Source organism: Psittacula echo, assembly GCF_963264785.1.
Source record: "Psittacula echo genome assembly, chromosome: 5".
In the NCBI taxonomy this organism is placed as follows: domain Eukaryota; kingdom Metazoa; phylum Chordata; class Aves; order Psittaciformes; family Psittacidae; genus Psittacula; species Psittacula echo.
Genome location: NC_137739.1, coordinates 53,429,929 through 53,454,290, shown reverse-complemented (window position 1 = coordinate 53,454,290; position 24,362 = coordinate 53,429,929). Strand labels below are relative to the sequence as shown.

General features: G+C 42.8%; 1 protein-coding gene across 1 annotated transcript in view; it reads right to left on the bottom strand.

Moving 5' to 3' along the window:
- Positions 1-17,281, bottom strand: part of ESRRB (estrogen related receptor beta) — a gene marked incomplete at its 5' end in the record, with an annotated part of 83,090 nt that extends 65,809 nt beyond the window's left edge. The window contains one exon of the mRNA XM_080618855.1: positions 17,232-17,281. Coding sequence (XP_080474981.1) covers positions 17,232-17,281 — 50 coding nt within the window. The remainder of the gene's footprint in view (positions 1-17,231) is intronic.
- Positions 17,282-24,362: the final 7,081 nt, after the last annotated feature.

Sequence of the window (24,362 nt, the reverse complement as noted above, 5' to 3'; positions counted from 1 at the left end):
AAGATGTGTGTAAAGGATGCATGCATAAGGCACATAATGTGAGACAGCAAATCCATTTACATCAAGAAGTACAAGACAGACCATGTAACCCTCCATACGTTCATTCACATACTAAGTATTTATATGAGTATCAGCACAAAGTATCCCTCAAGAACAGGCAAAACACAGAATCTTCCTTCCCTTCCCCATCTCTATGTACACCTGCTAGAGCAAGGACTGCTGCACAAATGTGAAGAGCCACAAGAACAGCCACAAAGCAATGCCACCAGCCCATGAACGTCTCAAGCAGAAGAGGTGCTGTCATGTGCTGTTCTCTGTTCCCTCCCTCTCACTCAGCAGAAAGGACCTCCAATAAAAATGGAAGTTGGGAGAAAATTAAACCATCTCCGGCATCACACTGCCAACAACCAACAAGGAAGCAACAGGTAAGCACCCTAAATCCTGCAACACAACACAGAGACTTGAAAACACATTAATAGCCAGCAGTGGCCAGTAGAACGGGACAGAAAATGTTTACAAATTGGTTAGGGGTGCCCAGCTCCCCCCTCTTCCAGCTCACTGACTGCGAGGTTTTTCTCCTGGGGATATTCCGCAATATCCCTACCACAATGAAAAAAGTCACCCAAGTTTTCACCACTTGTACACCAAGCCAGTGTTTACCATACTTGCCCCAACTGATGCACAGGACTCCACTCCCATCCCACCTCACAGCAATGTGTCATTCCTGCCTTCTCCACTCCCTTGGAGCAGAAGTGCAGCACAGGCCTCCTACCAGCTGCTAATGTGCATCTTCCTTCAGTTGCAGGGATGCTAAACACACTGTAATAAATCTCCTCATCCCAAGGGAACAGTTCTCTTTCTCCAGGCCCCATGACATTACACACTGCAGGTCTTTCCAATGTCAAAAGCTCCATTTCAAAGCTCCTCTGCTCTCTCCAACATCCTGCTGCCCTACGTCTCATCACCTCTCCCCAGTGCAATTTGCTCCCAGCACTAAGGAGCTTTCAGGTTTCCCACAACGGTTACAGGAAGCAGGCTCTGCTTCCAGTCAGTGATAGGGACCACAACGGGGCTGTCAAGTGGATAGGACTTGTGTGTTTCTGTGGGCAGGCTTTACATATGTGACTCTTTCTCACCTCACAAGGATGCTGCTGACAACTTTCACCTTGTAGTAGCAGAGATACAAAAAACGACAGTGTTCAGATCTGAAGGAAAGCCCATTTCCAGTGCAGAGGCCATACAGCACATACTGAATTAAAAAGCCAGGAGATAAACCAAGTGGTAGTTTTGCACAGTTTGACCCCAGTTTTTAAGCAAACTTTCATTCAATTTTAGCAACAGAAACCTGTGCACGTGCTAGCAAAATCTTTTATCCTCCTCTGTGATCTCTCTCTCCTAAAACTGTTCTATTCAAATTCCAGCTTTCTGCAGGAAGAGATGGCTGAGAGTTTTCAGTGTATGTTCAGTAAGTTAGATGAGAAAAGTGGTGAGAAACAGATGTTTCCTATCATACTTCTGACAAAAACCTTAGTCACATAGCAAGTGCAGCCACAGTGGCCGGGCTGTTGCCCTCAGCTTTTCAGTCACCATGACTCTGTCGCAATCTGGTCTTAACCTCCATGACACAGGTTCTGCCTTTGCTTGTCTTACTCCAGCTCACCATCTCCAATCAAACACAGCTCCAACAGTGTTCACTGGAAGTATACTGTTTACAACCCAAAATGCTCAAGATCATTCTGAACCACCAACTCTCCTCTGGATCTCTTGTCTAAAGCAGTAGAGCTTTGCCTGGCATTGCCTTTTGTATTTCCTTACAGCATCGGAGTTCTGAAGATACTACAGAATCAGATGATGCTGAACTTCAGATTTCTTACACACAGGGGAGTATCAAGGAGGTTTTGCTTAAGGCACAGTTTGTTACATTTGCCTTCCACTTTTTCTTGATTTTATCTATTGCTATAAAAATGCAATTGCTCCTCAGCTTGATGGCATTATATAGATAACTTAAAAGGCGCTTGAAATAGAGCCGGGTCTCTTCTCCCCAGCTATCTTGCTCTAGTCTTCCTTCTCCTTTACACAGGCCTTCTTCCACAGGTTTCATCCTCATGAATCTGGCAAAGGACATTCTCATCTTGAGCTCTCTGGAATTCCTCACATGCAGGAACGTTTCTTTGGACTCCTGCTTTACTCACCTTTGCTCTGGTTTTATCCCGATAATACTCTTTGCAACTTTAATGAGTTAAAACTTCACCTCCTCTCACACCTCATTTGGCATTTTGTCTTCTGTGCATTTTAGAAATGCATCAATCTTTTCCCCAGTTACCACTATGTAGCCTTCTCTAACATACTCCAAAATTATTCCCAAAGGGCTGAAAAAATCATTTCACGCATTAGAAGCACAAAACCTGAAATCCAAAAGAAGCAGCCGGTGATCTGAAGCACTAACAGCACCAGGCAAAGTTTTACAGAAGGAAAATGACTAGTTTCTGCCCTTCCCATACAAAGCTTTACTTTGTGTGTGACCCTCTCAAAATGATTTCTTATACTAATTCCAGGTATATCTTCTTCTACTATGATGTTAAGCTGAATGGCCTAATATTAACCTTGTGCCAGTTTAACATTGGTGTATCCCACCTGATTTTCACAGTTACTTGTCATTTACACAAGTAAAAATGACAGCAGATTCAGATCCAAAGTACCTTTGAAGACAGCTTTAAAAATCAAGTTCCCAAACATGCTCAAAGCTGTTAGATGGCTTCTTCATCTTGTGGCTTCTGCTTGTCTAGTTTCCCATATAAATTCTTAACACCAGTCTCTTCCCCCAACAACAGTGACAGCATTTCATGGTTGCTATTTGCTCTCAGAAGATGGAAGCAACCTGATATAAATTATCTATTGCTGCAAGTGAAACAGAACCTGTTAGCACAGTAGTCGCTTCTAGAAGGCAGCGAGTATTGACTACATTATTACAGGCAGAAGGTTTTCTGTCATGGTAGAAGTCATTTTAATATGGCATCCTCCTCAGAAATTTTTCTCTATGGCTATTAAAGGTTTTTTCCCCAGTTCAGTAGTCCACATCATGAACAGTGTCAAATCCTTATCCTAACTCTCACAGTGGTGATGTACCAAAGATCAGTGAGAAGACTCTGATGTCATTTTCCCATAAGAAAGCAGAAACAATGAGGATTGAGAAGAGAGGCCAAAATAATGGCAACCCCCAAATTAACAGATTGCTCCTTGTTAAATCTGCATTTAATTATTGCTTACTGCTATCCATTTTTTAAGGAAAGAACCCTGATAACCTAGCTACTGACTAAGAAAAAGATAAAGAGGATATTTGAAACAAATACCTCTTTATTTGTATTTATCATATAGTGATGTGGACAAGCTATACTCTAGACTAGATGAGAAATTACGGCATCTCCTGATGAGACACAACAGATGCTCTTGATGAGCTGACTGCAAATTTAAGACAACATACCTGACATTTTTAACTTAGGTTGCAGAAGCCCAGCGATTCAGATCCCAAAGATGCAGTTATACTCCCAGCTGACAATCACCTACACAAGTGACATTAAGATATACTGCCAGGGAATCAGATGGGGGATACTTCTCTTCCACAGGTGAGGGACCAGGTGAGGAAGGCCAAGGCTCAGTTAGAATTGAACTTGGCTAGGGATGTTAAGGATAGCAGGAAAGGATTCTATAGGTACGTAGCGAATAAAAGACAGACTAGGGACAACGTAGGCCTCCTCTGGAAGATATTGGGAGAACTGGCTACCCAGGATTTGGAGAAGGCTGAGGTTCTTAATGACTTCTTTGCCTCAGTCTTCACTGGCAAAGGCTCTGACTGCACCACCCAAGTCTTGGAAGGCGGACGCAGGGACTGTAAGAATGAAGACCCTAGGTCCACTGTAGGAGAGGATCTGGTTTGAGGTCATATTAAAAACCTGAACATGCACAAGTCCATGGGACCTGACGAAATCCATCTGCGGGTTCTGAAGGAGCTGGCGAATGAAGTTGCTAAGCCACTGGCCATCATATTTGAAAAATCATGGCAGTCAGGTGAAGTTCCCGATGACTGGAAGAAGGGAAATATAACCCCCACTTTTAAGAAGGAAAAAATGCATGAGCCGGGGAATTACAGACCAGTCAGTCTCACCTCTGTGCCTGGCAAAATCTTGGACCAGATTCTCCTGGAAGACATGCTAGGGCACATGAAAAACAACAAAGTGCTTGGTGACAGCCAGCATGGCTTCACTAAGGGGAAATCCTGCCTGACCAATTTGGTGGCCTTCTATGATGGGGCTACGAAACTGATAGACAGGGGCAGAGCAGCTGATGTCATTTACCTGGACTTGTGCAAAGCGTTTGACACTGTCCCACACGACATCCTTGTCTCTAAATTGGAGAGACATCAATTTGATGGGTGGACCACTCGGTGGATAAAGAGCTGGCTGGATGGCCGCATGCAAAGAGTTGTGGTCAATGGCTCGATGTCCGGCTGGAGACCAGTAACGAGTGGTGTCCCTCAGGGATCGGTGTTGGGACCGGTCTTGTTCAACATCTTTGTTGGTGACATGGACAGTGGGATTGAGTGCGCCCTCAGCAAGTTTGCCGACGACACCAAGCTGTGTGGTTCGGTTGATACGCTGGAGGGAAGGGATGCCATCCAGAGGGACCTTGACACACTTGTGAGGTGGGCTGATGCCAACCTCATGAAGTTTAACCATGCCAAGTGCAAGGTCCTACACCTGGGTCGGAGCAATCCCAGGCACAGCTACAGGTTGGGCAGAGAACAGATTCAGAGCAGCCCTGCAGAGAAGGACTTGGGGGTGCTGGTCGATGAGAAAATGAACATGAGCTGGCTTCAGTGTGCGCTCACAGCCCAGAAAGCCTGGGCTTTCTGGGGGGGCATGCATCAAGAAGGGCTGCATCAAGAGGAGCGTGACCAGCAGGTCGAAGGAGGTGATCCTGCCCCTCTACTCTGCTCTCGTGAGACCTCACTTGGAGTATTGTGTGCAGTTCTGGTGTCCTCAACATAAAAAGGACATGGAACTGTTGGGACAAGTCCAGAGGAGGGCCACGAGGATGATCAGGGGCCTGGAGCACCTCCCGTATGAAGACAGGCTGAGAAAGTTGGGGCTGTTCAGCCTGGAGAAGAGAAGACTGCGTGGAGACCTCATAGCAGCCTTCCAGTATCTGAAGGGGGCCTACAAGGATGCTGGGGAGGGACTCTTCATCAGGGACTGTAGTGATAGGACAAGGGGTAATGGGTTCAAACTTAAGAAGGGGAAGTTTAGATTGGATATAAGGAAGAAATTCTTTACTGTGAGGGTGGTGAGGCACTGGAATGGGTTGCCCAGGGAGGTTGTGAATGCTCCATCCTTGGCGGTGTTCAAGGCCAGGTTGGATGAGGCCTTGGGTGACATGGTTTAGTGTGAGGTGCCCCTGCCCATGGCAGGGGGTTTGGAAGCAGATGATCTTAAGGTCCTTTCCAACCTAACTATTCTATGATTCTATGATAGGTTTAACCTACATGTACCTAAAATTCCTATGTGTCACTTTATTAAGAAGAGGCTGTTGAACTAGTTATAACACAACATAAAACAATTGGGTGAACTCAAGTATGAGTGAAAAAACCTCAAGGGGCACAACATGAGGGCATGAATTGAAATGTAGAAAGGTCTGCTTGAACACAGGAAAAAATGTTTCACTGTGAGGGTGACCAAATACTTGCACAGGTTTCCCAGAGAGGGTGTGGAGTCTCTCATCTTAGAGATATTCAAAAGTTGCCCTGGACATGGTCCTGGGCAGGCAGCTGTAGGTGCCCCTGTTTGAGCAGAGGAGTTAGACCAGATGGCCTCCTGAGATTGCTTCCAACCTCAGCCACTCTATGATTCTATGAGAAATCTAGATTGCTTCATTTAGGAAACAGTGTGTAAATACACAAAAGATGCTCACACATAAAGAAAATGTATTTCTCAAAGACTGCCTGAAACTCATATGGGAAATACTAAGGTTTCTCTTGACTCATCAGGCTTCTTTACCATGACATCTCCACAGACAGTGGAACTGCTCTTCAGGGGATGTGGTGACAGTGTCCAAATATATACTAGTAAGATGCAAAAGGGAGCATGCAGAGTAGGACCTGTGAGGGATGACAGAGGGTCTATCTGGAGGCTACATGGAAACTCCCTCTTAATGCAGTAATGAGAGCACTGCCAACATGCCCAGGAGAAACCCACTTGTACTTTTTAGAGGACAAAGTAATTTGGACGGTTTCACGAGCTGGCTTGTAAACAGAAAGGTGTGATGGCTGCTCTCCAGGCAGGCCCTGCAGCCCCTTCTGCAGCAGCAAGGTGCCCGGCGCACTGTCAGCACAGCCCTGCAGATGGCTGCAGAGCTCTTCCAGCTCCTACCTGTGGTAGAGCAATGGGCAGGTGGCGTCAAAGCCACTGGCCAGTCCCTCACTAAGGGAAGCAAAACTATTGACCTTTTAACAAAAGAATACTTCTCTCTATGCTGCCTTTATTTCTACCCAAATCTACCAGCCAGTTGCGTGCAGGCTGTACCTCACTGTCTTTAACTTCCCAAAGATCCTACATTTGCAAGTTTTCCCACAAAAGCTGACAGAGATGCTGTGGCTTTTAGGTGTGACAGCAAATTCCTCTTACAGGAGGAGAATTTGTTCCTTAAGATACTTCCTCACCAAGGCTCTGTAATCCTAAGAAGCTCTTACAGAGCAGTTATTTGAAGATACATCCATTCCTCCTCCTTCCTATGGCAGCCATATCCTCTTCCTTGTTTCCCCAGACCTCTGTTTAACTGGGCTGAATGGCTCACTGGTGCAGACACTTCCCATATGTCAGGGTCAAGCACCATCACTGAAACAAGCCAAATTTGTTCACTGACTTCACATAAACTGTAGGTTTAGCTCTGAACCATTTTTGAAAAAAGAAAAGAAAAAAAAGAGATCTCCTTCACTCTGAATGCCCTCACTCCTCCAAAGCCGTGCCTCCTACTTCCTTCTCTCCCTCTCCAGTGCTACACAGTGATATATGTAGGGACAGGCCACAAAAATCTGGGTGCAAATCATTCCTCTATCTCAAGGGGATTATGAGTTTTTCTGCGCTTACATTCTATCAGTTACATGCTCTGAGCACAGGATGACCTGACATCTCTTACTGTGCTATGGACAGCTCCCCACCACAGGCATGCTGACAGTCAGTACAATTTGGTGCCCAAGTCACATCACCTTCCCTGAAAATCCCAGCTGTGGTAAGGTAGCAGGAACCATTTCTTTATGGCATGTATTTACCTGGTCCCTTTTCAATCTACACATCTGAATCAAATAAATTATCTCCTAAGAGGGAATCAAGAACTTGTAATAGACACCAGGTGCCCAACCTCTTTTAATCCACCCAATATGAGACTCGTTAGTCATCAGGATAACAATCCTATTTGCAAATCAGCTACCTTTATCAGATAACCAATGGGACCAAGTACAATATCTATTAGTCCAACAACATCACCACCAAGATATATAACTGCTTCTGTACAAAACCCTTTCTTCTAATCCTTCTTAAACTCAACAAGACTGATTGGTTTTTATTATTCATGAATTAATTTTTAACTCTTGGTCCAACAGGGGAATTGAATCTATAACATTTTGCAGAGACTGAAGCAAAGTAATAGTACACTGAAAAAGCAGACCAGCCAAAAGCAGGATTTTTTTCTTCATTCAACCAACAATTAAAGGAGCAGGAGAGGTTGCATCTGTTTTTTCCTAAACACCTGAGGGGAAAATTCTAAGGAAAATTACTATTTTAAAAGACGTATAAATACCATATTTGTGAGAGCTTCTGGTTTTTGTTTCATAATTATGTTATTTTAAAAAGGCTGTGGAATTAAATCTGTTAATATCTTTAAAAGTAAGTCCATGTTAGAATAGGAACTCAAGAGGAGAAATTTCGATGGGGACAGTCAGTATCATTAGAGAAGTAATGACAACGGACAGTGATTAGGGCTTATAGTTCCTCCTGCAATGACAGTCCCCTAGCTGTAATTGCTAGAAGAAAAAGAACTGCTCTGTTTTAAAATAAAATAACTCTTCAAAAAGAATAAAAAGAGAACGGTCAGAAACACTACAGATACTGAGATAAAAAAATTAAGTATCTCATCATCAAATAACCACCTAAGCAAGGGATTCTGTAAGGGGAAGCACACAATATTTTGTGCCTTCCCAAACAAAAATCACACTGAAAAGAAAAAAAAAAAAAAAAAAATCCAAAATAACAAAAATAAAAAAGAAATTCCAAACCACTGACTTTTCTGGCTTTAGCACATGAGCCCACCTTTATCAGGACAATGTTACAGCTCGATCTGTTCTACACACCATTTTTCAAATTCCTTTCTGATACCTTAAATAAAGAAAACCTCAGTTCCTCTTTAAAAATCACAAAATTCTAATATGCATTGATTTGACAAGTGCAGTTGTTTAGTAGCACCTAACCCTATATGGCCCATAATTATATATGCTCCAAGAGAAATTTTTTTAAGCAAAAATGTTACATATTGTATACTCGTACAGCATTCTGCATTTACAGAACACCTTTTACGCAAGGCTATGAAGAGATTTAAAGACTTTAATTAATAAAGAGTCAGAAAAACCTTCCGATGAAGAGAGCCATACCTGTCCTTATTTTGTTAAACATTTACACACAAATACAGAGAAATATGCACCCATATGCAGAAAGACTTGCATATGCATACAGAGACATTGTATGAGTAACTGTTTAAGTGAAACAGTACACTATGTAATATCAAATGAACATGTGGTTATATATAAAATTATGTACTTCATATACATTTGTTCTGCTAACTTACAGAATATGCACATTTATGTAAAATTAAGTGCGTACACACACACTGATATACACCCATCATGTACTTGCAGATCTCTGAATGCAAGAAAACTCTTTCTCTTGCACTTTTGACTCATTTTAGTCCTCTACAGCGTGTTTGGTGCCGCTACACAGCTTGTATCAATTATTCCAAAGGAACTGCTTCTGGCATCATCTATGTAAAGTAATACATACGGACACATCAATACACTTAAACATAATTTTCAAAAGGTCACATTTGCTATAATCTACTATAGCTAAAAGAATCCACCAGAAGTAAAGTCAACACCCTTCACATAGCCCAAGCACTGAAAAGCAAGTTTCTGTGCTGGGATTTCCTTGGCTTTGAATGTGAGCCTAGACTGCATCAGCCAGCCATGGTCCCCTCCCTGCCCCAGCCCCTGGTGAGGCTGCATTGCAGACTGCACATCATCACTCGGAAGTCACTGCTTAATATGGTGAGGTGTACAGAGAACCCTGATTCACCCAGGTATCTCTGCAGTACTGATGAATCTGATAACAAAAACTGCCTACTAGAGAGTGCCATGCAATAGACACTGATATTTTTAGTCTTTAGTTTTTTAGGAAAATATTTTCAGTATCTCCCTGTACCGTTAGTCCCTTAGTCTACAAAAATGACTGAAACAGCCTTCATCAACAGAAATACAAAAACTAGGAAGAAATGGAATTAAACTTTTAGAGCTAAAAGTAGAAGCATCATCATGTATGCTGAATTTGTGTGTTCTAAAGAATTAAATCGCTCTTCCTCCTCTACAGGGCTTTCTGAACTGTTAGAGCTAGATAGCAATCACACGCCATACATAGGCCAGAAACAAAGAAAAATAAAATGACAGCAACTCCTCAAAATTACTGTATAAATCAAAGACTGTTTCAAAAAATAAAAAGCATGAAGAAACTGTACCCAGTGAAAATGCCTATCGGCTAATTCTGGTTATGTGCACCAAAGAAATTCAAAACCAAATCCCTGAAATCAGTAGCACCTTATGTTCTCTGCTGTTATGATGCCACATCTGGGAAAAACTCATCTAGATAAGTATCATTTCTTAAATCAGGAAACAATATGTTTGATAATGAAAAACTTGTTAGATTGACTGAATAAAAGCAGAAACAACATAGAAGACTTCAGAACAATTAAATCTGTTGAAGAATAATTCTTTAGTGTCCTTATTTTCAGCTGTTTAATTTTTTTAATATTTAAAATGGTGTAAATCTCGGTGAGAAATTCGGGTTGTCATCATCATTGTTGTCAACAATGAAATTGTTCATGTCATCACATTTTAAAAAAATGTACTTCCAGCAACTGATGGAAAAAATCGTATTCCTGCCTTATTTTCACCCAAGTGCTTACACATCCTTAAAATTATCATCTCCATATGCAAAATCATAACAGGAGAATTGAACATTTTTTAAAAGCTGTTCTTTTGACCTTTCTCTTGAGTAAAAGGACAGCGAGACAATACACTCACCAGCATTGTTCACAATGACGGCTCCATCACCCGAGATTGAGGGCCATTATTACTAAAGGGAACTTTAAAGTGCCAGGAGAAAAAGGGGCGCAAACCTAGAAAATAACACTTCTAAATATGCTGTATGTACAAAAAGCCTTTCAGAACAGTAGACAGAGCAACAAGAAATCATCTAAAAACAGCTGCAGTAAAACACTGACAATCAATTCAAAACAAAAGGTGCTATGAGAAACTGCCTCCTGTTACGCAGCATACTCTAAGCTGGAGGTCCCACTTCCATCACCCACGTTACAGGCTATTCTAATTTAAGTATAATATATGAGCCTGCAAATACAAGGTAAATTCAACATAATTTCCGGGAATGGAAAAGGAAAATCTGGACTGAAGGAAAAGGTTCTCATCAAAGGCTCTTATTCTACCAAGAAGAAACCAGAACAGGCTTCCTTTTCCTTCCAAGCCTTCAACAGGATGCAATATTTGTGAAATACCCTTACAGTCATGACAAAAATTGTATGAAAACAGCTCTCTACATTTATGCTATTTCATTTCACATACATGAAAATGCAAGAATAAATAAAACTGTCAAAAACAAAAGCAGTCCTATCACAAATTTTATCGCAATAAGTCCTATCTTGAAAACAAAAAAGAAAACAAATAAGAGACAATATTCACATGAAAAAGCAAAATAGCTCCCTTTGCTTCATATGCACACTTAAATTTGTGAATTTAAGAACAGATTCTGTGTTGTTCACTAAATCCTTACGGATCAGGAATATTGTCTGTAGGATGACAAAGTCATCCTAAGGGTGACTAGATTGAGTTTTGCCAGGATTCCACAAAATTAACAGGATTTCTCACATATTTACTCCTCCCCCATTCAAAAAGGGAGTGCAAGAAAATTCCAGCTCAGCAGGGACAGAGAGCTGTCACAGGTTGTGTGATAACAGCTTGCCACCTGCTTTTCGCAAGTTGTCTTTGCGAAGTGCAAGGGGCACTGAGTAGTAATGTTGCCTGTGGTGATAGGAAGGCACTGAACAGCTCAGTATGCAAAAGCACTTACTGGTACACAGTGCTCTTCACAAAGGGCATTGCAGAATGCTTCCCAGACTGTCAGAAGTGCTAGGAGAGGAAATATTAGTGCGCCTGTCGCAGGAGGAACATAAGCACTTGCCATCACAATAAAAGGTGTAAGCAAATACAGGCACAATGCTGCTTATAGCCAACAAAAAAAAAGGAAGTGGGGGAGGAAACTTAGCAGCAGTCAGACTAGAAGGAGCATTTCTTTGCAAGAACAGCAAGGGTTAAAAGTGGCATACAAGCTCTGGTCCAGTCAAGATAGGGTCAAATGATGTGCACTGAAGTTTCAAGTCCTCAATCCCCCAGAGCTTGTTTGCTAATTACATTTGCAATTACAAACATGAGAAATATATTACTATACAGTGTGTTCCACCTTGAGCAGGCATGTTTCTTCTCATGGACAGTCACTCCCAGCAGCCAGACTCCCAAGCACTGTAAGAGTCAAAGTGCACCATGCTCCAGCTGCAAGGATCATTTTGTGGAAATCTCTACTGCTCTGAAGAGACAGGGCAAAGCCTTAGAGAGAGGCAGCATAGCAAGCATAAAAAACAAAGTATAAAAACCGCAAAGTATAAATTACTACAGTTTAATTCCTAAGATGTAAAACTCACGAGGTGAATAGCTATTACTAATATATAATAGTAAATTATGTTCTGTTCCCAATGACAGGCACAAAGCACTTTACACATGCAAGCTACATAGAGATGACTGCATTCACAACTCAAATGGAGCCGATACTGGGAAGGCAGAAAGAAATCAAGATTTTCCATTTGTTTGTTTTTTTTTTTTTTTTCTGGCAAGGTCACCATACCCAAGTGCTGCTAGTATCTTCTTTGTTAAGTCCCTTCACTGAACAACCAACCAATTCATAGTTTGCCCTGGAAGCTCTGATCTTTCCATTCCCCACCCCACCCCCCCCCAGTTTCTATAGCAGCATTACCTAGGAACCTCGCTGCTGGGTACTGGACATATGCTAAATTTGCCTACTCACACTGCACAGACTAAAAATTCTGTTGTGCTCCCTGGCTGTAAAGTTACTGTCAGTAGCTCTATGAAGTAAAGAACAGGTCTCACTGTGAGAACTGCCCAGTCTCTGCAATGTACAGTGGAATTGTTGATGTGCAACACTAGCTGCTGCTAGGACTCCCAACTCCTAAACTGAGGAGTACAAGTTAGAAGGAGAAGTTGGGGAAAAGAATTTGGCTTTTATATCCAAGCTTTGACACCACCTTTTTCTCCTTTTACTATTTCTTTCTTTAATTAAATCTCTCTTGGGCATTTTACACTCTGGAGAAATTCGACTGTGCCCCGACAGAACCTGTAAAGTTCATACAGTCTCAAGTTTATTTTGCTCCCTTCTTCCATTCCATAACAGAGTTTCTATCCTTTGATCCCTGGAAAATTTACTAAAGAGACCAAATGACATAATGCACCAAAGTTCTTACTGAACTGAAATTACTTGAAGAATACAGGTGTTTTCAAACAACATGAAATTCAGAGCAGTAGTAGGCACAGAGAGTAACAGCAAAAAAGGCACAGAGCATAGAGCAACATTCTCCTGGAGAAGAAGAAAACGGGATGTGAAATCTCTGTCACAGCAACTTTCTCTGATGCAATCTCTCCAAAGTCTTTCCCCTCTCAGGCTAAATGCAATATTTATTGATTAATTCAAATCAATAAAAGGAAAAAAATCCTATTTTTTAAATATATTGATCTTTCCATATTTCTCAATAATTGATAATGATTAGATCATCTTTACTTTTACAAGTGGAATTGGAAGAGGAGGTAAAAGTTAATACAAATACTTTAAAGGTACCAATTTCCTAATCAGCCTTGTGCTTAATAAGCTTAGTGTACACCAAGACCCCATTCTATGACGGGAACCTCATCAGGAACCTATCAACTAGGCCATTTCTCTTTCAGAGTTTTTGTCATTTATTCTGTCAATAAAACAAACAACTTCCTCCCCATTCTTTCCAATTAACTCCTCCCTATCCCAGACTTTCAGAAATACTCCAAGCAGACAGTTGCATCAGCTTCTCTGACTCAGATTTCCTCCCATTCACGGAATATGGAGATTTCCAGTAACCTCTGAAATCAAGTCACATTTCCTCAGTCTGTGCATTAGAGTCAGTGACAACAACTTCGTTAATTCTCTGCCGCAGAGTCCAGAATTCACTTCTTCATTGACTTCCAATGTTATACTTTTCCACCTCTCTAGCAAATTTATCACTTATTCCTTTCAACTTTATCCTTCTGTTCATAAAATAATTTTTATTTTTATCAGATTAGTGACTCAGGTGTCTGTCTCATACACCAGAAGAAAGAGTGTAAGAGACATAGCATCTGGCAGGATGCCCTCATTTGCCAATGATTTTTATCTTCCCTTCTTGATGGTTCCTTGGTCAGTTTCTGTCTGTCATATAGAACATTAATTAGAAATTACAATTTTGTAGTCCTATCAATATTTCTAGTGGCAACTGTAACTAAGCAGAAAAAAAAATCTCTGCGATGTGGAATTTAATACAGAAAAGTAAAAATGCCGTCTTTCTCCTTTCAAACAGACTTAGGTTTGCTCATGAGAGACACACCACCAATATTCAGTATGACCATACATATGTATATGCGTATATAACACAAACATTTATAGATGTAAACGTGTTTGTATGTGAATGTAATCACATCTTTAATATGTCAGAGTGTACATTCGTGGTGTCTGCACAAACATTCCCTTCCCGCTGTACGGCAGACAGACGTTGTCACTACAGTGTAACTAATGTATTCTCACCGTATGCCCTCACCTGAGAGTAAAACTGCAGGTACAAATCATTGCTTTTGTTAGTTTCCCAATTCAAACTTGTACAAAAGCCTCTTCCTTCAAGCTGCACCACCTACCCCAGGAATAATTCTCCCAAAGGTCGGTACCGAAAGGTAGTAAGCGGTTGCTAAAGAGTGGATTCCTACACAAGAAATGAAATACATATGCTGCCTAAGGACACATGCACAGAGGAGCAAAATTACAAAGAAGGATTTTCTTACTCTCCCTGAAAGATCCTGCACTGAGGGAACCACACAGCTCACTGACCAGAACTTCCGCAGGTTCCTGGTGTCATCTCTCACATCAACACACAGAAGCAAAGGAAAGGCAACTTTCACTGCTTGAGGAAGAGTAGGATAGGGACAATAAATTCCTTTGCTTAGGTCTTGTTTAGACCATTTCTGGGTCTGACTGTTACAAATATTAAGTTCTCCTTAATCTCCAAGGTGGAGACACCTCTTCTCTCTTTTGCCTTGTTCATTCTCTGTCTCTCAATAACTGTAAGGTGAAATACAGTTTCCAGGTAACTGTATGGATCACGTATTGAGTGATCACATCCACTTCCCCTCCTACCTGCTACATGTCCTCCTATTTTTTTTCCTATAGCTTAACAAACAACTAAACGAGAAGAGGCAGCTTGCAATATTTTTAAATTAATTCCTAATTTAAGGTTCAATTTGACGAAAATTGCTGTCCACATAATTAAAAGAAGTATTATTTTGCTTAAAGGAAAATAACTTCAAATCTTTCCAATGGCTAGCAGCCAGAAGAGTAAATCAGTACAATAAGGATGATATGCTCACACAGCAAGGTAGTGATACAGGTACAAGTGCAATACCTGTATTTACATTGCATGTTCGCAATATAATTGTGTTACAGTGAGAGAAAAATGACTAAAGGGATATGTACTGGGCCAACTTTTATCCTCAGCTACAGGAATGCAATCTGAAATCTAACCTTAACAAAACCAGAATGCAAACCAAATCAGCACCTGACACACTGCACATACACTTAAAAAAACACTGTAGTTTTAAGGCTTATCACCTCTTTTCCTTCTCTCAGTAACTTTTCCCAGATAAAGCCATACTTCCCTGCATTGCTGTACATCTTTAATTTAAAAATAAATAAATAAATACATAAGGAGGTTGAAAAACAGAGGCTGAGATATGTTAAATGATATTTGTCTCTCCTATCCTCAATGATGTTAAGGACCAGGTTAGTTGGCACACAGAACCAAGGCAAGCACTTCTCTAAACAAAGAGCTCCCCAACAGTTTCTCATCTCAAAAAGCAGCACCCTCTGTCTACTCTAAAGCTGCAGGGGCTCAGTGGCACTTCTCCCAGGGAAGTCTACTCACTGTCCATAAAGTTGTAAATATGGGTAAGGTGCACTTGACATTACTGAAAGCTGACAGCCCATGGAAAAGTAAAAGGGGTGAACAGTAACATAAAGTGCAGATTACTTATTACTATTTTCATGTTGGTTTGAGTACCTTTTCTTAATTTCAAAAGTAGATAAAACAAAAGGAAAAAGTTAAGAGACACCATAGGAAGTGATGAAGATGTAGCTTTTGATTGTGGTGCTTTGTTCTTTTTTTCTTTTCTTTTTTTTTTTTTTTAATGAAGGTAAATGCACCTTCTATTTTTGCCTTAACATGAAAAGACTCCCAGCAGCATACAGAATACATTTCCCTTAAGAAACTGTTTGTTTATTTTTAATTCAAAATGGAGCAGCCACAAGTGAAGCACCAGTGGGAAAATCACATGGGTTAGATTATTAATTTCTATTAGCAATACTAAGTCTCATCTTAATGAAACTGCTGGAAGCAGGGGATTAAAGGAAGAAGAAATGAGTGTAAGGATGGACAGATGGAGTATCAGGAAACAAGAGACAAAGACAAGTAAGACAGCTGTAATGAGGAAAGAGAGGTAAGTATCATTGTGGGTTTTCTGTTTGGCTTTAATTGTTTTAATTTTACTAAATACAATGTGTTCTTAAAACAAAAGCAATGAAATAGGCAAAATTACTTCACTCCTACGTCTGAGGTCACCAGAGAACCTGCGTAGGTGACACGGGGATTAACATCAAACACACAAAAGGGGACTCTGCTCAGGGTGAGTGAGATTAACCAGAGAGAAGAAATGCATTTAAAACTAATTGCTCCAGTCAGCTGGATGCAAATGCCGAGAAGATTTTGCCTTGTTTCCTAACTTCCCCAAAAGGAGCAAACCAAAGTTAACATGCTGAAGTGATTTTGAACACAGCATTACCAGGCACAGCCCACTTCGGAATACAAAGAGCAGTAGCAGGTGCTAAGGTATTCGCCACCGGTCCCAGGTCGGGATGTCTGCTTGCCAGCCCTCCGACTCAGTCCACTCTTTCCCCGGGCAGGCTATCCGAACAGTAAGCTGTGGGAAACTAAATTTCCATAGGGCATTTCAGGTGAAAAACCGTACTTCTTGAAAATAGAGACAATGCTTTAATGGATCTGCTTTGTGTCATTTTATATGCACATCTCTTTACAGACACCTGGTAATTCATCTAATAAAAATCCTAGCACAGACGGAAAGTAAAACTGCGCAGAAAGGACTGCCAGTGCTCACTGTTAGCTGCCTGTTCCTAGGAGATGAAGCATTAGAGGGAGAAGTTACAAGGCAAGAAAGAAATACAGCAACACGCCGACACCCTCCCCCCCACACCCCGAGCGCTCGCTCCTCCGCGGACCTTGCCGCACCTGCTCGCGCGGAGGTGCGCGCTGCGCCCGCGGCCGCTCAGATGCACTCGGTCCATGCGGTGCTCTGGGGGAGGGAGGCTGGCGGCGCTGCGGCAAGGGAAGCAGCGGGACCGCGGGGTCGCTGCCCCGTCCCACCCGCAGCGGGACGCAGCGCCAGTTCCAGCCCTTCTCTGGCCCGCCCCGGTCCCGGCGCGGCGCGACACACTCACTGGTTGTGGTAGCCGAGCGGGTCGGAGATGCACAGCTCGGAAATGTCCATCAGTCCAGTTTGAGCATTCCCGGTTGGAGAGGAGAAAAAAAGAAGAAAAAGAAAGAAGGGGGGGGGGGGGGGGGGTGGAAATGAAAGAAAAAGAACGAGAGAACTAAACTGCAGCGGCCGGGGAGGGCGGGGAACCCCGGGAACAGAAGCCGGACAGAGCCGGGTGGCGGGGCAGAAGCGGCGGGAGGCGGCGCCGCTCCGCTCTGCTCCCGCACCCGCGTGCGGACACACTGACGGCGGCAGGAGGCGGGCAGCGCGCAGGACACGGCCACAGGGGATTTCACCGCCCCGAGCCCCGCTGTAGCTTTAACGCCGAGAGACGGATGAAGACGGCAGGGCGGCTATTGGCTCCCGCGCAGGGGCTGGGCTTGGAGCGTGGCTGGGGGAGGCACAGCCGGGGGGGCCGCCGGACACAGACCCGGCACCGCAGCGCGCCCGGAGGCACCGTGCGGCCCCGGCTCCCCCGAGATAGTCGGCGGGGCGTCCCGGACTGGAGCCGGAGGAGTTGGGGTGCAGTGCGGGCCGCAAGTCGAGCTGACCCTGGCACCGCAGCTGGGACGGCAGCGACGGCGGCAGCGCGGGTGACATGAATTCGCGGCTCCAGCCCGGTCCCACCACGGGAACGATCGCAGGGGCAGCGCACGCTCCTCTTCCCGCTTAACCACTAATCTGCTTCTCGTTGGCACGGCTGTAGAGTTTAGGGTTAAGGTGAGGGGTGCACCATGAGTTACTTACATGGGCAGGCCAGCAGGTGCCTGTCCACCCGCGAGCAGTCCCCAAGCCCAGCACGACAGATCAGAGTGCCGCTTTGCACGCGCCCGCCACTGGCACCGGTAGACTCAGAGACACGACTCCACGCACACGCACTCTGGGCACGTGCACAGACCCACATCTTACGCTGACAAAGCCTAATTGCTGTGCTCAGACACCCGCTTCCCCATACACACACAAACTAACACAGGCATGCAGAAAAGTGCCCGAGTCCCATTTCAAAGCAGTGTAATTCAGTGCAGCCTATGAAACCACACCAGAATAAATCCCAGAAAGTGAGATCAGAATCAGATATTCAGGATAACAGCACATACTCCTAGGCACAGAACCCATAGATACAGACCCTCAGAAATCTTCACAAACATCAGAACTAGCACACACAACCAGCTGCACAAAAGATAATTTCAAAGCTCTGCATGTCCTGGCTGCTGTTGGAGTCAGCGTGCTTTCGCAATTCCCACTCACATTCCCATACTCATACAATTCTACTGCCTATCTACAGTAGCGTTTCAGTACCTGTCTGAAGATCCCTCTCCATATCAGCAGTTGAGCCTCTCAAGCACATGCAGTCTTGAAGCCTGACTCACACAGACCCTTACAGGGTCTGGCTGTCCACTGCTCAAATATGTAAAAATACCTTTAACAGTTAAACAAGACATAGAGGCCTTTTTAAAAGGAAAATACACACAAACATCTGGATAAAAGCTTCATTCTCTTATGTCAGGCAAACAAAAAGGAAAAAGTAGGAACTGAACGGATATTTCTTAATACCAACCGCAGTTGAGGTTGATATTATATCAACCCTAATTTGAGGCAAGAATGTACACCACCAGGAGAAGCAAAGGGCAGACTAGAGCTTTTCAGATGAGATGGCATAGAAGAAAATGCAGTGTGGTTCAGCTGTAAAGATGGCAATAAATACTAAGATTAGGCTAAAACTTTTCACACTATCAGCATTCTAGAAATACTACCAGTTCTTGTAGAAACTTAAGAAGAGTCAAAAAAAGAAGAATGGCCAAACTGACAGACAGTATAAGCCATCCTTGCTTTATTGAAGTCTATCAGTACAACTTCCTCACTACCTCCTCTACCTGAGATGTCATATAAACTGTGTGCCCCAGTGCATCCCCAGGCTGTGTCAGGACAAACTGTGATTCTGATCAATTATCCTTTAGATAGAACAGCTTAAAGATGTCAAAACAGAGGTGTTTCATGGTGAAAGATATACATGAAGATGGCAGAGAAATCATGTTAGTTTAGAACAACAGGAGACAGAGCAAAGACTCATTCACAGGTTTAATGCAGCAGAATCTGATTTCTTGAATGTTGCAGGTGACACAGTCAAAACAGCTAATTCATACAAATGGAGCATATATATACATACACCTTTGTTTACCTAAGTGATCAGCCCAGCAGAAACTCTAGGATGCTTTAACTGTTGAAGATAGAAGACAATCTTTTGTAGGGCCCAAGACTGTAAGCAAGGAGTCTCACATTGACCACACTGGAGAACATCTGACCCAAGCAGAAGCAAGAAGCATAAAACCAGCACCAGTGTGCTTCTAACAGAAATCTGAGGTCAGAGAGAGACTCACTGATGACCTACCTGGCCACTGAAGAAGATTCCTGATGCACAGTAGCAAGAGGGGCTGTAAGAGGCAGACAGGGTCAGGGCCTGGGCAGGCTACAGTTCAAGAGCAGAATGTTTGCAGTGAGCTGATTTTGATGGAAAACAATATTCTCCAGAAAGAGGCGCCCTGGCTGGATCCTGACTGTGCAAAGATTGACCCTGGTGTGGGCCCTCAGTGAATGGGAGACCATGGTGGCAACAGCCTGGCAGGCAGGTTCTGCTCGCCCAATAGCCCATGTTTTTATTTGCACTTTAACTTTTATTTAGGCTGAGGTTAGACAAGCAGGGAGCCATGTGATTGCTGGGCACAAGGTTCACAGGGCTGAATTAACTGATATAAACAGTACAATGGTGAGTTTGTACTCTGGAAAATGGGCTGCTGCTGACAGAGAACTGCCTGGGTAAGGTGGGTATTTAGAGTGGTGCAGAAATGTAACATTAATCTCTTCTGACTCAGTGCAAATGGACAAATGAAGCTTCCTCTGCCTTGCCAATAGCTGTGCAGAGGCCTGGCTCTTCGTTTCTTTCGTAGAAAGGAATAGCCTCTGCCCGATCTGCCAACCTGAATTTCCCAAGTAAGAGGACTAGAGTCCTGCAGGCTGATTGTGGAACTTCAGGAGCCTTTATCTTTTGAAAACCCTTCACATTGCAGCGCTCACTGAGCTCTTCTCACAGTTTTTGCCAATTTCTCTTTCCCCCAAAGAATAAAGAAGAAAACACTGATCACAACATCCTTCTGATAGGTATGGTTTTTAAAAAAGTACTAGGACTGCAAGATTAAGCTACTAGATCTTAAGCTCAAAACCTCAGTTTGGGTAAATACAAGGCAGAACTGCACATGCGACAGCAGCACTGGCTTGCCTTGTGAGCACGGCCTTTGTTTGCCATCCTTACCAAATCCTGCCCTGAACTGCTGCTCTCTTATTGCGGGAGGGGTAGCAGCAGTCCTGGCCACACCATCCATGGCCTCTTAGGAGAGCATATCCACAGGTGCTCAAGTGTTATCCACTGTGATAACTTTCATAAGGCAACTTCTGGCTTTTGAGGTTACCAGTTCTCATCACACTCAATCAAGATGCAGAGCAACAACTTTCCATCACAAAATGATGGAAATGAGCATTAGCCTCAGACAGACCACAGCTGGAGTGTTATAGGTGATGGAAAGTTAGGCAGTATCAGTTCTTTGAGACATGCAATCCCACTCCCCAGAAAGCACTGCGAAGACATTTGCTGCCTCTTCCAAGAGATGACGGATAGAGACTTTCTTTGGAGACTTTCCCCCAATCCTTTAATGACTAATCTGTTGATAGATTAATTTTTTACTTTTTTTAAACTTTTATATGGCATAATGATCAACTTTCCAGCAAGCTGACTGATTGACTGACAGAAATTTCATTTTCTCTAATATAGGAGTAGCCAGCAAATCATGCCAAACAAACTTGATTTCACTTGTTGATAAGGCTAGGTTTTTTGTGAATAAGGAAAATGCAAGAGAGAGAGAGATCTAGTTACTTTGGAATTTTTTCCCTCTATGAAGGCCCTATTATTGTGTTCTCACAAGGAAGCCAGTGAAGTGGTATCTGCACGGGGCAGAAAAGGTACATAGTAATTAGGAGACCTAAGATGGGCAGAAGGGACTTCTGTACACATATTCTTATCTTGTCTGCAGAGGAAAGATGAGTTCAACAACAAGATAACTTTCCCAGCCCCTGTCTCCCTTAAGGAAACAGAGAGGGATCATTGTGATAAATTTAGAAGACAACCCTTTCACACTTGAGGCCAATAGTATTGCTTGGATTTCACACGAGTCACTGTTGCGTGCCCTGATCCCTCTGCTTTGCAAGGCTAGTATAACCCTGAAAAAAAACTTAGGTCCTCTGAGCACAGGTCCGTGAGCACTGGTAGGGTTTCACCACTCCCACATATATGCCCTTCCACAGCAAATATCTATGCTAGATACAGATTTCATCCATGAGACCAAAACAGCCTTCTTTTTATTTGGGCTCTAGTCCATTTTCCCTTACTACACCCAAACAAAATAGTTTGCTCTGCCCATTAAAGGCAATGTCTTGCTTTCTGCTAAACTCCAATAGATTTCCTTCCTCACACACTCCCCCCCAAAAAAAAAAATTGGACTTAAGAACAATATGCTTCCATCTAAAAGTATCACCACCATCACTGCTGAAGCTCAACATCTGCTTAAGCAGGAAATAGTTTCTATGCTGCAATTTTTATATAACTGCCTATCTGAATGTGCTTCACGCATTTCCTAGTCTTTAAAATGTGTTATAATTCTCAACCTATAGACTACCAAATGGCATCATAAAGAGGTTATGTGGCTTGCCCCAGATCAATCTGCACAAATCTGTAGCAGAGCAAGAGTCTGAATACAAGTGTCTCAACCCTTACTGTACTGCTTTGAATGAGAATTCTCTGTCACAATTAATTTCTGTGCTTGGATAGAACAGTCTTAGAAGCTGTGAGATAAGACAAACATAGTCCCTACACTGCCAGTGAAAAGTCAAGACTTTCTTTTAATAACCTATATTTTCGTAAGGGCAGTGCTGTTTTGTGTCCTTCTATACCTGCTTTTGTCTTACTAGCACGACTATTCCAGAGTAGAATTCATTCCTGCTGAAACCTTAGGTGAACCTACACATGCAAATGCATACACACACAAAGACAAACCAGGTGAAGCCACACTAACTTTCGTAAAATTCAAAACAAGGCATTACAGTAAGAGGCAGGCATAGAGTATTTTACCAAATGGGAAAGAACAAAGACAATGGGAAGAGAGATACCATTTTCCAGATTTTGGAAGAACTTGAGGTAAGAAACATATAGAGACGCAGGAGAAGAAATTATGTAGCTGGGATTATGCCTTCTGCTCCCTTTCGCATCACCAGCTAGCTGGGATATTTGATAGGGACTTCATTCCTCCTTGCCCAGAAATACTGCAGTGTATCTGCTTTCATGTTTTGCCAATCCTCAGTCGGTCTTTGCCTAACTCTTGTTTAAGTGAGCAGTCAGAAACCTTCCTCAAAAAAAACAGGTAATTACAGAAGTAGATGGATCTCATAGACTACTTCAGTGGACAGCTGTGATTTGGTTCCAAATTTTGACCTGTTGCTGATGTGTTTCCTGTAGTGTATTACACTAACACTCAGTTTGGCTACTGTGGTCGAATGTGACCAAGATATTGACTGGAAAGTGATTTTATTCACACTGACAGCTACACATCATTTACTAGCACATTCACTGCTATTTCCTGTCCTCATTCCAAATTGCAGCAAAGCAGAAAGGAATCCTTCCCTATCCGTGATCCCAGGTATCCACAGAGCAGTAGCTGGCCTATTCGCCTGCTTTCTTCCAGCAGGAAGGAAGGAACACAAGACATCAAGGAATCTTGGAAACACCTCTGCTTAGCTGTCACCAGTCCTCCAGCATGAGGCATCACAGGCATGCCTTTCCCAGTATGGTGGTTCGTCCTTTCAGATGGGACATGAAGTCAAACAGCATCTTTCCACCTTTGGCTTTCCTACTTCAGTGCACTAGCTTCAAGTCTTGTACTGCAAAAAGCCAAGGAGGGAGATCAGAAAAAGAGGGGATGCTTGTTCATTTCTCTAATTTGGGAAGATGATTTACTGTTTCTCTCTCTAAGCCCACGCATTCTCAGGACCCTAATATTCACAGTACCAGCATATTCACTAAACTGATCAAAAGAAGTATGTGTCTTGTCATGACAAATAAGTTACTGTTATGCTGCAAGCAAAGAATTAAAACATTTTTGGCATGTGCAGTTTGAATGCTATGACATGACAAAAACCAGTGCATAAGTGTGCAATTTCCTCTTAGCTGGGTTGTTTGAGTAGGTAATAGAGTCCTCCAGCAAAGTGATGTAGGCAATTAAAGAAGCAAAGCAGTGAAAGGACTTTTCATGTAGGGTATAAGGAATGAAGAAAGTCAGGATTAAAGACCGTCCTTTCTCTTCAGAAGCCTCCATCTGGCTTCATCTGGGCACAGTCAATAGAAGACTTATTGACTTCACCAGGTCAGCTAGGCCAAATGCAGAGGAGCTCACCAACAGTGGATCTATGCAAAAGTATTTAACCGTGAGATGAATCTGCATGTCCCAAGTGACATGAGGAAACCTGATGCACAACAGTCTAGAAAAAGCAGAGATCACCTGATGATCAGGACTGCTTTCCTGGCCACCTTCTCCAGCCTCAGAATATTCCAGTTTCTAACAGTAGGGGGCTACAGGTTTTGGCTAGTGTCAGACCTCTAGAGCTGGCTTCCTTCCGACACACTGTATCAGCAGCACAACTCCAAGTCCCCTCTGCTCTGCATCTCCAAACAGTTAAACACATGACCATTTTGAAAATTTGTTCTCTACTAATTTCAGTGTTTGGACAACAACACAGATATTTTTTTTCACAACTCCCTCTTGTGTTTATTTATTATTTGAACTACACTTATTTCACTTTCTGGACAAGAGCAAATTGTAGTGACAGACTATCTGATTAGACAGCTTTGCCAGAAAGCCCTATCTCAAGCTTCTTAACATACTTTTAACTTCTGAGTTCCATGAACTGGATCTCATTCAGACACCTGCAGTAAAACACATGAGGAAATCACTGCTCTGTCTACAAGTCATTAACATTCAAACACTATGCCTAT